Below are 12,587 nucleotides of genomic sequence, written 5' to 3' on the forward strand. Positions count from 1 at the left end.
CTCCCCAGCCCTTCGTGCGCCTTCATTTCCCAGCGGGCAGCGCTGGCCGATGAGCCGGGACAAAGCCAGTCCCGGGAGTGTCACAGAGACGGCATGGTTTGGGTGGGAAGGGACCTTAGCGCTCTACCGATCCCGGCGAGCGGCCGGGGCAGGGGAACCGGAGCGGGCCGGGACAGCCGGGCCGGGGAAAGCGAAAGGGAACCCCGGCGGGATGGGAGAGCCGGGGCCGGGCAAGGGAACCCCGGCGGGATGGGAGAGCCGGGGCAGGGCAAGGGAACCCCAGCGGGATGGGAGAGCCGGGGCAGGGCAAGGGAACCCCAGCGGGATGGGAGAGCCGGGGCAGGGCAAGGGAACCCCGGCGGGATGGGAGAGCCGGGGCCGGGCAAGGGAACCCCGGCGGGATGGGAGAGCCGGGGCCGGGAACCCCGGCGGGATGAGAGAGCCGGGGCAGGGCAAGGGAACCCCGGCGGGATGGGAGAGCCGGGGCCGGGGAAGAGAACCCTGGCGGGATGAGAGAGCCGGGCCGGGGAAGAGAACCCCGGCGGGATGAGAGAGCCGGGGCAGGGCAAGGGAACCCCGGCGGGATGAGAGAGCCGGGGCAGGGCAAGGGAACCCCGGCGGGATGAGAGAGCCGGGGCCGGGAATCCCGGCGGGATGGGACAGCCGGGGCAAGGCAAGGGAACCCCGGCGGGATGGGACAGCCGGGCCGGGGAAAGCGAAAGGGAACCCTGGCGGGATGGGAGAGCCGGGGCCGGGGAAGGGAATCACAGCGGGATGGGAGAACCGGGCCGGGCAGGGGAGCGGCCCCGGCCCTTCCGCCGGCGGCAGGAAGCAGGAAGGGAGCGGGCAGGGCTGCGGGGAGCCCGGGCGGTGGGTAACCATCGTGGGGCTCTGATGGAGGTGGCTCGGGATGGAGGGTCCTCTTGTCCCGGGAGGGAGTCCCCCCGCCCGCTGTGCTCCCCCACCCCCAGCACAGCGATGCCCCCGTGCAGGATTTTGGGCTGTTTGGCCCCAAAGAGGAATTAATTACCCACCGTAACCACTCGTCCCAAACACAGCTTGGGTGGCTTCTCCCCGGCTTCAGGGGCAGGCGCCATCCGTGGCTCAGTGTTGGACCTGGCGATGCAGGGTTGAGGGTTGGAGTTGATGATTTGGATGTCTTTTCCAGCCTTAATGATTCTATGAATCCCACTCTCCCATCTCCTCCGCAGGTCTCTGCTCTTCTCCCTCCCTGTGGAGATGGTGGTCCTGCGGGCTGGGCTCTGCCCTGGTCTCACTGAAGACATGATCCAGCTTCTCAGGGCCAATGGCATCAGGACAGGTAATAGGGTGGCATCGGGGTCTCGGCTTGGGGAACATCATCCCCTGTGCATTTTGTGCATTTGGTGGACCTGTGTCATCCCACATCCTGGGAGGGTTGTGGTGGTGGAATATCCTTCTGTGTCCTCCTTGCTAGATGTCTTCTGGGTCCTCCTGGGTGGATACTGCAAGTAAGGACTTCTCCAAAGGAGCAGGAGAGTGTAAGGATGTGGTGAGAGATGCCTGCAGAGGTTCATTGAGGATTGATCAATTCTGGCTTTTTTGTGGTATTTCAGGAGGGTTTGTGCAGTTTTCCCTCTGAAAAATGCCCACCTTCTTGGAATGCTGTATCCTGGGCACCTCCTGCCCTTAGAGGGGAAGGAAAAGGTGCTGGGCAGCTCTTGAGCAAAACAGGGAAAATTTTTACCAGCTTCTCTCTCTGCTCTGTTTTGCAAGAAACAATTTGTTCTGTGATGAGTGATGGGGCCATCTCAGAGGACAAACTCCTCCACTCACAGTGTTGACAGAGGGCACAGCCACTTTGCTTGTTGGTGCAGGTTTTGTCTAAGCTGATTGCCTTCTGGTGTTTGTGGTCTGACCACGTTTGGCTTCCAACCTCTTGTCCCTCATGTTATTTGCAGTGCTGGACTTTGTGTCGTCAGACCTGGAGGATGTTGCTCAAAAGTGTTCCCTGTCTTACAAGGTAGAAGGGACTACTCCTCACTCCTGGTACATTAACCAGGGAGCTCAGAGCTGTCTGGCTCATGGACGAGCATGGGCTTGTCTGGGGGGCCCTTGTGCAGCAGTTGCTGGCTGTTGATCAGTCCCATTTCCAGACATCCCTCTGCCCCCAGGTGCTGGTCGCAGTCAGACGTGTGCTCCTGGCCCAGTTCTCTGCCTTCCCTGCCAACGGAGCAGACCTCTACGAGGAGCTCAAGAGCTCCACTGCCATCCTGCCCACTGGCAGCCCAAGGTGGGGACCTCACCCACCCACCAGCTCTGCCTGGGGCTGGGTTTGCTGCACAAGGCTATGGTTGCCAGCACAAGCTTTGAATTTCATTCTCCAAACCATTCCCATGCACTTTTGTGCATTTGGGATGGGGACTTTGAGGACAAATACCTGGGGACTGCTGCCTCCCGGTGCTCCTCCCATTCTGGCTGAAGGGGTGTTGATAATCCCACCTTGTGTCCATCCCACAGCCTGGACCAGCTGCTGGACTCGGGGCTGTACACGGGGGAAGTGACAGAGCTCATGGGAGCACCAGGCACTGGGAAGACGCAGGTGAGTGGGGTTGAGGACAGAGGAGAGGACAGGTAGGGTGAAGATGTCCCACAGAAGGGCACGTGAGGGCTGGCTGACACCCTGTCCTTGTTCCCCCAGGTGTGCCTGGGCATTGCAGCCAGTGTGTCCCTGGGGCTCAAGCAGCACATCCTGTTTCTCGACTCCACGGGGGGTTTCACTGCCTCCCGTCTCTACCAGATGCTCCAAGCCCAGACAGAGGATGAGGAAGAGCAGGCAAGTTCCCCTGGAGCTGGTTCCTCTGCTTGCTCTGAAACTCACTTTGCTCTTGCTTGCAAGAAACCCCAGAGATGGTTTGTCTTTCCAGCTCTGCCTTTGTCCTCATGGGCTTTTTTGAGTCCAAACCCTTCCTTCCATGGCCCAGTGGGTGTCATGCTCAGGACAGACTGTGCTCTTTGGTATTTTTCTTGGGAGAAGGGAGGGACTTACAGGACTTGCAGGACTTTGCTCGCTGAGCTCAATCCTTGTTGCTTTTCCATCAGTGCCAAGGGGCAATGGTTTTCATGGGGTGGAGGCAAATGTGGAAGAATAAGGCTCTGTGGCATGGTGTGGGTGCAGGGAGCTGGTGGCAGCTGTGGCAGGAGGAATAGGCCAAGTCCTGGGGAGACTGAGGCTGTGTTTTGTGCTGCAGCTGGAGGCTCTGCAGCGGGTCCAGGTAGAACGTGTGTTTAACATCTACGAGGTGCTGAGTGCCTTGCAGGAGCTGCGGGATCGCCTCTCCCAGCAGGTAGGAGCGAGCCTTGGGACCCCTCTCCCCTCCCCAGAGCTGCAGGGAGGCCAGCAGGGCTTGTGTGCCTGACAGGTGACTCCAGATTGCCTCGTCCTGGGGATGTTGGAGCCTCTCTGCGGCTCACAGCCTCCAGAACTGCTGGATTTGTGACTCCACGTTGCACCTGGTGCCTCCTTGCAGGTCGTGAGCTCCATGGGACCTCTCAGGATGGTGGTGCTGGACTCGGTGTCGGCTGTGATTTACCCTCTGCTGGGTGGCAGGCAGTCAGAGGGTGAGCTGGGTCACTGTGTGAGCTGTTCTTGGAGTAGGGACTGGGGCAGGACAGATGTGGATGTGACTGCTCCCAGCTTTTCCCTTGGGAGAGGATAAAAGGGGGGTCTGTTTGCAGTGTCAGCAGCAAACACTCCAGCTGGCTGTGGCCATGCACGCTCATGGCAATGGTATGAAACCCATCTTGGGAGGCACTGGAGTCTTTGCCCATAAATTAAAACTTCTCTTACAGTGTCAGAAATATATCATGGGACAGTTTGCAGAGCTCCTCTGTGGCCCTTTTTGCCAGAAAGGACCATAAATCAGAAGTGAGGATGCCAAGGAACACCCTCAAACACCTTCCAGAGGGTCTTGCACAGCTGGGTGGTAGCCAGTGCTATCACAGGAGGTCCCCTCACAGCTGTGGGCTGTAGGAAATGCAGCTGTGAGCGGGAGAGATGGGTCCTGTGCCTGCTAAGTCAACCTGGCCAGCTTTGTCTGGAGCTCCTGATGCTTTTGTAGGATTTTTTGACCTTGGGCCTTCTAAGATAGGAAAGGATGGGGAATGGTCCAGTGAAGGTGTCCATGAACACAAGTGCTGACCCTGAATCCAGTGCTCATGCAAATCCAGATGTCAGCTGCTTCCAGGATGCACTTTGGGGGCTGGTCCCCAGACAGCCAAATGCTTTGTCCTGCTCCAGGTTTGGCCCTCATGATGCAGCTCTCCAGGGAGCTGAAGACCTTGGCCAGGGAGTTCAGCCTTGCTGTTGTGGTGAGTGTTGCTGTGCTTTGTCCTTCATGTGCCGGTGTGTGGCAAGGAGCCATGGGGAGGCTCTGGAGCCTGTGGGAGAGGGAACCAGAGGCCTGAACCCCACAGTGTTCTGCTCCCTGACATCTCTGCAGCCTGCAGATGTCTTGTTCCAAGCATGGGGCAGGACCTGGGCTGATGTTCTGCCTCCTGCTCTTGCTGTCCTCAGCCATTCACTGGGTGGAGCAAGGCAGAGTTAAATACAGGCAGGTTGAAAGGCTGGTTGTGTTTATTTTTAATATAACACCATTCATTTAAGGGGCTGGCCAGCTTCCTGGGTAACCTCTTGGTCACCTTGCAGGAGCTGCAGGGCATTGCATCATCCCACAGGAGCTGCAAGGGCCCTGCTCTAGCCTTCCCCAGCTCTTGGCCAATGCACCAGACAGGTGGGTGGGACCACAATCAATGTGTCTGAACAGGGAAGGCCACACCAGAACATGGTGGTCTGCTGAACAGATCTGCCTTTCATTCTGATAAAGTGACAAGGACAGCGTGTCTGGAAGGACACTTGGAGGCCCCAAGTTAAACTTTGTGGTGACTTCAGCACCAGGAGTGATGCAGCTTGCAGATATCAGAGAACTCCTTGAGCACTGCTCTGGGTCAATTACCTGGGCTGTGCTCAGAGGGGATGGCACAGGAGCTGAAGGAGAAGGAAAAACCTTCCTAGAAGTAGCAGCGTGGCCAGGATTTCCTGGTGACCTCCAGTGTGTCACTACACAGGGTGGCACTGCTTATCCCAGGCACTGCTAAGTCTGTTTGTGCTGCAGGTGACCAACCAGGTGACAAGGGACAGCAGCACTGGCCCACTGAAGCCAGCCCTCGGCCGCTCCTGGAGTTTTGTGCCCAGCACCCGGGTGCTGCTGGAGAGCAAAGAAGCCACGTGGGAGAAATCCAGCACACAACGCACTGCTTCCCTGGCAAAGTCACCCCGACAGGTGAGGCTGCCTGGATCCATCCCTGGGAGTGCAGGAGCAGCTGTGGGATTGGCCCTGGCTCTGTGGGAGTGGGGCAGGACCCAGCCTGGCAGCGGGAGAGCAGCTTGTGCAGCCTGGCTGCATGCTGCAGAGGAAAGAGAAGAGCATCTGTTCCCAACAGCCTGGGCTGGTGTTTACAGGCAGGATAAATGAGTGGCACCACTTCCAATCCAGGTCACTGTGTTCCTGGTGATGGTTTCACTCTCCTGATGGTGTGTGGGCAGTGAGGGTTCTGTGGAAATGGCTCTGACACCTTCAAAGGTGACTTCAGCTTGAGGCCTGCCTGTGTACAGGCACACTGCCTGAGCCTCCTGGCTCTGAGCCTGCTCTGCTGCTTGATCCAAACAAATTTGGGTATGGTGGTGTGCTAGGCAGTGAAACGCATCCTGGATGTGCTAAACGATGGTGTCTGGGGATGTCTCAGAGCAAGGTGTTCTTTCTAAATTGCATTGTCTATTTGTATCTCTGCATTCAGCAGACCCAGTTAAAACAGGGGCACCAGCAGCAGGAAATCCTCAGGGGGATTTAACTGGGACTTTTGGCTCTGAGACAGGAGAGGGAGCGATGTAGAGTCCAACAGTGTGAGGATAAGCTTTGCTCTGTTCCTCCTTGCAGCCAACAGGGATCCAGGTGGAGCTGGACATTGGAAATGGTGACGTGTTGGAGCCGAGCCTGGTGACACCCACACAGGGACTCTGATGGCATGGAAAAACAAATGTCACAAGGTTCAAGAGAGCTGCACAAAAGCAGGCAAGCGCTGAAGGTTTTACAAACTGACTGAGAGTCCTGCAGCCCTGGGAAGGAGCAAAAAGAAAAATCTCTTGTTCTGCCCCATGGAAGAAGTCAGTGTGGGGTTCCCTGGAGCCCTCTGTGCCTGCAGTGGCTGGGCTGTGAGGGCAGCAGGACAGCCAGGTTCTCCCCTCTGCTGCAGGCTTGTGTTCACCCCCCAGCGCCAGCCCTGTGCTCGGGTGTTGTTGGGATCAGCTGCCCTGTCCCTGCACAACCCCACAGCTCCCCGTGCTGGTTTAGTTCCCCCTGTGGCTCCCTGCCCTCTGCTCCTGGAGTTCTGCTCATCCTTGGGCACACAGTGGGCTTGGTTCAGAAATAAAAGAAAAAAAACAGCTGTTGTACACTGCTGTGGTTGTTGAGAGCTGCAATTCAATTAATGACAGCTGCTCTGAACTTAATTAAAATGTTGAGCAGGACTGAGGAGGGACAGGCTGCTGATGAGCAGGGACTTAATGAGATGCTTGATCTTCCCTTCTCCCCAGAGTACCACCAGGCCCTGTGGGGACCTGCTGGTGTTTTTGGGGCACAGCTGGACTGTGTAAAGGCTTGCTGATAACTGATGGAGGTTCTGATCTGGATCAGCTGAGGCAGATGGGTCCTGCCTGGCACCAGCTGGCCCTGCTGGATGCTCAAGGACCTATTCAATTGCATGTGGTGATGTTTAAAATAAATCTTCCCGTGCTCCAGTGCTTTCCAGCTGCTCTTGTGTGCTCTTGGCAGCCTCCTGAGGAGAGGGGAGGCTTGGATGTGGAGTTTCCTCTTGGTCTCAGATGCCCTCAGTTTAAGAGACCTCCTTGGCAGGTGAGCTGAGCCATGGCTTGCACTTCAAGGCAGCTGATGGAGAATTTGGGGGCTGGGACTAATTAGGGCATGCTCATTAAACTAATGACACAGCACCACAGCTGCTGGAGCTCTCTAAGGCTGTGCTTGGCACATCAAATACATCATTTTTACTGCGAACTTTCTAAAGTTGTGTATTTATTTGTATTTCTGGGCTCTCCAAGCTCAGGAGGGGAGGTTTGGCTCTAGGATTTGCAGCTTGGTTGGTTGGGGTGAGGAGGAGGATGGTTTTCCTGTCTGCTGGAGACCTGTGCTGGCGTGGCTGGAACTTACAAGCAGAAATTTACCTTATTAGCTAATTTCTTTTTAGTTAATTCCTTGATAGCTCCTCTCTTGGAGCAGTGGGTGAAGGGGTGGTGTAGGCACATTTCAGTTACTAGTTCATCTCTCTGCCTGAGGTTCTGCAGGGGAAGCAAAGCTCTTGTGGGGGGAGTGTGGAGCAGGGAAGAGCCAAATAGAAACCTCTGGGGTTATATTTGAACCAAGAGGGCTTTCCAGATGTTTCCTTCCCCTAGCCAGCAGGATGAGAAGAGGAACAGCATGCTCTGAACCCTCGTTAGAGTCAGCATGAGACCAACCATGTGTGCATCCTCCCTGTGATCCCTGAGAAATGACAGAAGAAATTCCAGCCTTGCACTTGGTCACCAGGGAGTCACAGGGTGGTGACTCAACAGGGACACTGCCAGTCTGTCAGGAAAGGTGATGGTGTGAAGTCTGGGCTCCTTCAGAGCTTCCCATCCCAGCTTTCATTGGCATAATCGTGGCCGGGGGAGATTTTCTCTCCCTGGCATTCAGCTAATTGCAGCTGTTTCCCTTTCAGGAAACATTTGGGGAGGGTGGTGTGATTTGGGGCCTGGCTGGGTTTTGTGTGGCAGCTCTTCTGCTCCCAGGTGTGCTCCGAGGTCCCAGGGGTGTGCTGAGTTTCTGGCTGTGTTGCTGCAGGGAAGGTGTCACTGTGCCTGCTGGCTGCTTCCCTGTGTGGGGACAGCAGGAGCGTTCAGGCCAAGGGAATCTCTCACCTCATCTGGAAAAACCTGACTTCCTGCTCAAGCTGATTTGCCCTAAATTTGCATAGTAAAATCAGATTTAAAGGAGTTTCTGACCTAAATATCCTCATTCAGCCTTTCCCCTCCTTGCTCAGGCAGGCACTTCTGCAGCTCTGTAATGCAGAGCTCAGGAAGTTTTTTAACCCTGCCTCTTCCCAATGCCCAAAACAGCTGGAAAACCTCTGGAAAGGCTTGGAGCAGGGCAGTGAATCCCATCCCAGGGCAGGCAGGGCACTTCTCACTCCAAACAGCAGGGATGCCTTTTGGCACTAAGGATTTATTTGCCCTTGATACATATAAAATAAACATAGAAATGTGTGTTTACACAAATTGTGTGTGTGTGTGTGTCTGTATGGGATGCGTGTCCATCTATCTCGGGATGAGAGGACAGGAGTCTCGAGCTGTGCCAGGGCAGGTTCAGGCTGGACATTAGAAGGAAGAAAAGGGTGGTTAAACATCGGAATGGGCTGCCGAGAGCGGTGGCGGAGTCACCATCCGCGGGGTGTTCAAGGAGAGACTGGACAGCTGGCCGATCAGCATCTATCAGCATCCCGATAGATTCTGTGATCTCTCGCTGTATGTTCGCTTCCCGTGCAATGCCGAGCAGCCCCAAGGGCCTCCCCCAGCGCACAGGAACCCCGCAGTGTCCCCCTCCTCCTCCTCCTCCTCCCAGCTGCCCGCGCCGGGTCTCGAACCCGCGCTTCTCGGAGCCGCCGCGGAGTCCTCCCGGCCGCCAGGGGGCGGCGCTGCCCCGCCCGGCTGCCCTGGGGCCGCTCCGGCCGCCGGGCCCCGCGGGCAGTTGCCATAGCGCCGCCGCCGCCGAGCGCAGGCACCGGGACGGGACCGCCCGCTGCAGGCCCCGCTGCCAGCCGGGACGCGGCTCCTCAGGGGGAAGGTGAGGCGGCTGGGGCTCCGCTGGGGTCGGGGGGCTGCCAGGTGTGAGGGCTGCGTGTGGGGCTGTGAGGCCTCGGCGGGGCTGAGAGGGTCTGGGGCTGCTGACAGGGCTTGGGGGGTGTGGAGACTGAGGGGAGCTGGCAGGTTTGGGGAGTGGGGAGCACTGGGGTACAGAGGGGCTGGCAGGTTTGGGGAGTGGGGAGCACGGGGGTAGAGAGGGGCTGGCAGGTTTGGGGAGCACGGGGGTAGAGAGGGGCTGGCAGGTTTGGGGAGCACTGGGGTACAGAGGGGCTGGCAGATTTGGGGAGCACTGGGGTACAGAGGGGGCTGGCGGGTTTGGGGAGCACTGGGGTACAGAGGGGCTGGCAGGTTTGGGGAGCACTGGGGTACAGAGGGGCTGGCAGATTTGGGGAGCACTGGGGTACAGAGGGGCTGGCAGGTTTGGGGAGCACTGGGGTACAGAGGGGCTGGCAGGTTTGGGGAGCACTGGGGTACAGAGGGGCTGGCAGATTTGGGGAGCACTGGGGTACAGAGGGGCTGGCAGGTTTGGGGAGCACTGGGGTACAGAGGGGCTGGCAGGTTTGGGGAGCACTGGGGTACAGAGGGGCTGGCAGGTTTGGGGAGCACTGGGGTACAGAGGGGCTGGCAGGTTTGGGGAGCACTGGGGTACAGAGGGGCTGGCAGGTTTGGGGAGTGGGGAGCACGGGGGTACAGAGGGGCTGGCAGGTTTGGGGAGCACTGGGGTACAGAGGGGGCTGGCAGGTTTGGGGAGCACTGGGGTAGAGAGGGGCTGGCAGGTTTGGGGAGCACGGGGGTACAGAGGGGCTGGCAGGTTTGGGGAGCACTGGGGTACAGAGGGGGCTGGCAGATTTGGGGAGCACTGGGGTACAGAGGGGCTGGCAGGTTTGGGGAGTGGGGAGCACTGGGGTACAGAGGGGCTGGCAGATTTGGGGAGCACTGGGGTACAGAGGGGGCTGGCAGATTTGGGGAGCACTGGGGTACAGAGGAGGCTGGCAGGTTTGGGGAGCACTGGGGTACAGAGGGGCTGGCAGGTTTGGGGACGTGTGTGAGGCTTTGGCAGGGAGTTTTTCAGGGTTTTGGGGTTGGGGCAGTGAGGACGCTGCCGGGTTTGGGGGGTGTGTGAGGCTTTGAGGGTGCTGCCAGGGTTTGGGGTGTGGGGCAATGGGCGCTGCCAGGGTAGAGAAGCGTGGATGGGATAGGGGAGGGGAGGCAGGTGAATGTGGGGTCCATGGAGTTGTCACTGAGGGTTATCCAGGGGCTGTGGGGTGAGGGAATGGCTCTGGATTGGGGTGTTGGCAGGTGTAGGGGACAGAGGGCAGGAGGGGCTGCCAGGACTTGGGGGGCACAGGGCAGGGGGAATGCGGCTGCTCGGGTTGGGACAGGTGCAGCACCTGGGTTTTGTTTTGGGGAGGTGGGGTCAAGGGCCTCCCTCCCAGAGTTTCCCTGATGAGGGGGAGTGGGGCTCTGGTGCAGCCTCTTTTTTCGTGTTTAAAAGTGGTGATGAGTAACTCTTCCCTTTCTGAGTTCTGCTCCCAAAGGGGCTTTGGGGTTCAGTAGGTTATTCTGCTCAAATTGCTGTGAGAGCTGAGAAATTCTGGATAAGCACCAGCCTTCTGTAGAGCTCACTGCTTAAATTATTGTCTCTTTGCATTTTAGCATGTCCAACGTGTAATTTGGTGTTAAGGACCTAAATAATTTCCTTCTCTGCTCGAAACTGGGGGGCGTGCTGCAAACTGAAAGCTGAGGAAGTTCCTTCCTTTGCTGCAGAAAGCAAAAGTTGTTCAGAAAATAAAAGTCCTCAAGTGTCCTTCCGAGCAGTTTGTTCCTATAAGCAGGTCAAGGTGTTTCCTGTGGGGAAAGTATTGACTCATCCTCGGGTTTCTTAGCAGTGTTTTGGTGTCTGCAGGTTAATAAATGTCAGCTCTGCAGTGAGAGCAGAGTCCTGCCTGAGTCTCCTCAGGTTAAAAGGCTGAGGATGGACAGGCTCAGCGTTTGACCCTGCGATAAAGCAGCAGTTACACTCCAGAAAAAACTCGGGTGTTTTCCAACACTGCAAGGACAGCTGGGCGTGCTTAGTCAAGTGTAGCATTAAAGGTAGATAGGAAGGGTTTCATTTTATGCTTCTTGGATTAAGCTGTGCCCAGGGTAATGTTTAATTGGCTGAGACAGAAGGGGTTTATTTGTGTGTTTCATTTGAGCTCACTTCCTCCCCTCTGACACACAGCGTGCTTTCTGTGGGGAGCACAGGATGTAACCTCAGATGTTGGTTTGGGAGGACTGTTCCACAGCAGTGCAGGGACCTGTGGCACTTTTCTGTCCTTTCTAACCTCACTGTGGAGGTGGTGAAGGGCTTAGTGGATCTACAAGAAGCTCTTTTAGCTCTTAGTATCATTAGGATGGGAGATGATGGGTGCAGTTTAAGTTGGTATTTTACTGTGTTTACACTTTGATTAGGATGGGAGATGATGGGTGCAGTTTAAGTTGGTATTTTATTGTGTTTACACTTTGGTGGGCTGTATTTCAACACTTTGAAGGTCAGATTTTAAGACAGATGATCATTAAGGCATATTCATGATTGCATAAACAAAAAGAGTTTTAATCCTTTGTTTTCCCACTCTTCCCTCATTTTTCCAGAGCTGAGGAATGGAGCAGAAAGCTGTGATGAGCTTTAAATGTTTCTTACAAATTCCAGATCCTTGGGTATCTATCTCCACCCATTGAATACTGAATTTCATTAACTCTTTTGTGCCCACAGTGATGGAGAGGGAGATCTTGAAGGCCTTCTCTGTAATCACAGTTGTTTTTGGGGGCACAATTGGGTCTAATGAACTACAACGATCACCTTTGCCTGTTGTGTTTCCCACTGGGGGCTGGGAATCCTGGAGCAGGGTTAGCCAGCTGCAGCACTCTGTGACTGCACATCCACTCAGCTGTAGCAACTGAACTTTTAATTAGAGGCTGATGGCCTTGACAGTGGTGCTCATGGGTTAATGCTTAATTGCTCAAGTTTTTGCTGAATTGGAATAGTTTTCAAGCATCACATAAGTACTGTGTTTATTTGTAGGGTAGAGAAAGTAGGATGGCTTCCAGTGAGGCTCAGTCTTTCTCAGCAGGTACCATGTGATTTGGCTCCTAAAATGAGAGCTGAATGCACTACTCTGCACTGAGAGCACAAAGGAACCATATCTGTGAGTTTTTGGGAGGTTAGTGGTCACTAGTTGAGTTTATGACTGAAATCTGTCTTCTTCACATCTTCAGTTTACTGTTTACTGTTGTTGACTTCAGTGTGGGTTTGTGTTGTTTTGTTTGTTTGTTAAATGGTGTAATTTTCGCTTCTTGTGCAACTTTGCACCACGGTTTGTTGTTAATAACAACTGAGATTGTAAACTCTTCAATTAGGCTGGAGCATGATCTGGGCTGGGCTGCCAGTGCTGTTATTAAATCTGTAGTTTGGACTTTGAACCAGTTTTTGCCTGGAGGGGTGGAAGCAGATTTCCATGTTCTGTCTGTTCTGTGTGCCTCTCCTCTGGCTCTCCTGGCCCAGCTTGGAGGGGGCACTGGAGCTGGGCAGGCTGAGTCTCACCCAGCACTGCAGTTTGTGTCCTCAGGTCTGGCTGGGTAAAATGCTCTCCTCACC

The 12,587-nt window shown here is 55.8% G+C and overlaps 2 protein-coding genes across 9 annotated transcripts in view; both read left to right on the plus strand.

The window, feature by feature from the left end:
• Positions 1 to 791: 791 nt before the first annotated feature.
• Positions 792 to 7,579, plus strand: RAD51D (RAD51 paralog D). Of its 5 annotated transcripts, XR_011005419.1 has the most exons (13): positions 798 to 874; positions 1,212 to 1,321; positions 1,941 to 2,002; positions 2,154 to 2,272; positions 2,500 to 2,581; positions 2,681 to 2,815; positions 3,231 to 3,326; positions 3,510 to 3,600; positions 4,280 to 4,350; positions 5,154 to 5,321; positions 5,976 to 6,110; positions 6,837 to 6,950; positions 7,388 to 7,579. XR_011005419.1 is itself a non-coding variant. In XM_068210307.1 (11 exons), the coding sequence occupies exons 2-11, from the start codon at positions 1,240 to 1,242 to the stop codon at positions 6,057 to 6,059; spliced, it is 990 nt and encodes a 329-aa protein (XP_068066408.1). In that variant the 5' UTR covers positions 798 to 874; positions 1,212 to 1,239; the 3' UTR covers positions 6,060 to 6,180. The 5 variants fall into 5 exon arrangements, 4 of the variants coding, with proteins under 4 accessions (XP_068066410.1, XP_068066408.1, XP_068066409.1 ...); XM_068210307.1 differs by lacking the exons at positions 6,837 to 6,950; positions 7,388 to 7,579 and having other exon boundaries at positions 5,976 to 6,180; XM_068210308.1 differs by lacking the exons at positions 6,837 to 6,950; positions 7,388 to 7,579 and having other exon boundaries at positions 816 to 870; positions 5,976 to 6,180.
• A 1,244-nt stretch (positions 7,580 to 8,823) lies between these two features.
• Positions 8,824 to 12,587, plus strand: part of RFFL (ring finger and FYVE like domain containing E3 ubiquitin protein ligase) — a 28,412-nt gene continuing 24,648 nt past the window's right edge. Inside the window, exon 1 of one of the 4 annotated variants that reach the window (XM_068210298.1) lies at positions 8,824 to 8,930. Coding sequence is in view for 1 of the 4 variants with exons in the window: in XM_068210306.1 (XP_068066407.1) it covers positions 11,502 to 11,513 (12 nt within the window). In the remaining 3 variants the exon portion in view is untranslated. Of the gene's footprint in view, positions 8,931 to 11,453; positions 11,514 to 12,587 lie in introns of those variants that run through there. The other 3 variants (XM_068210304.1, XM_068210299.1, XM_068210306.1) reach the window with 3 other exon arrangements.

The sequence above is a fragment of the Anomalospiza imberbis genome, chromosome 20 (assembly GCF_031753505.1).
Source record: "Anomalospiza imberbis isolate Cuckoo-Finch-1a 21T00152 chromosome 20, ASM3175350v1, whole genome shotgun sequence".
Taxonomy (NCBI): domain Eukaryota; kingdom Metazoa; phylum Chordata; class Aves; order Passeriformes; family Viduidae; genus Anomalospiza; species Anomalospiza imberbis.

What these genes read in the sequence shown, in the direction of transcription:
- RAD51D (XM_068210307.1), top strand. Translation starts at nt 1,240, where the DNA reads ATGGTGGTCCTGCGGGCTGGGCTCTGCCCTGGTCTCACTGAAGACATG. An exon ending in AGTGTTCCCTGTCTTACAAG is followed by an intron (nt 2,003 to 2,153) that starts GTAGAAGGGACT and finishes CTCTGCCCCCAG; the next exon opens with GTGCTGGTCGCAGTCAGACG. An exon ending in CTGCCCACTGGCAGCCCAAG is followed by an intron (nt 2,273 to 2,499) that starts GTGGGGACCTCA and finishes TCCATCCCACAG; the next exon opens with CCTGGACCAGCTGCTGGACT.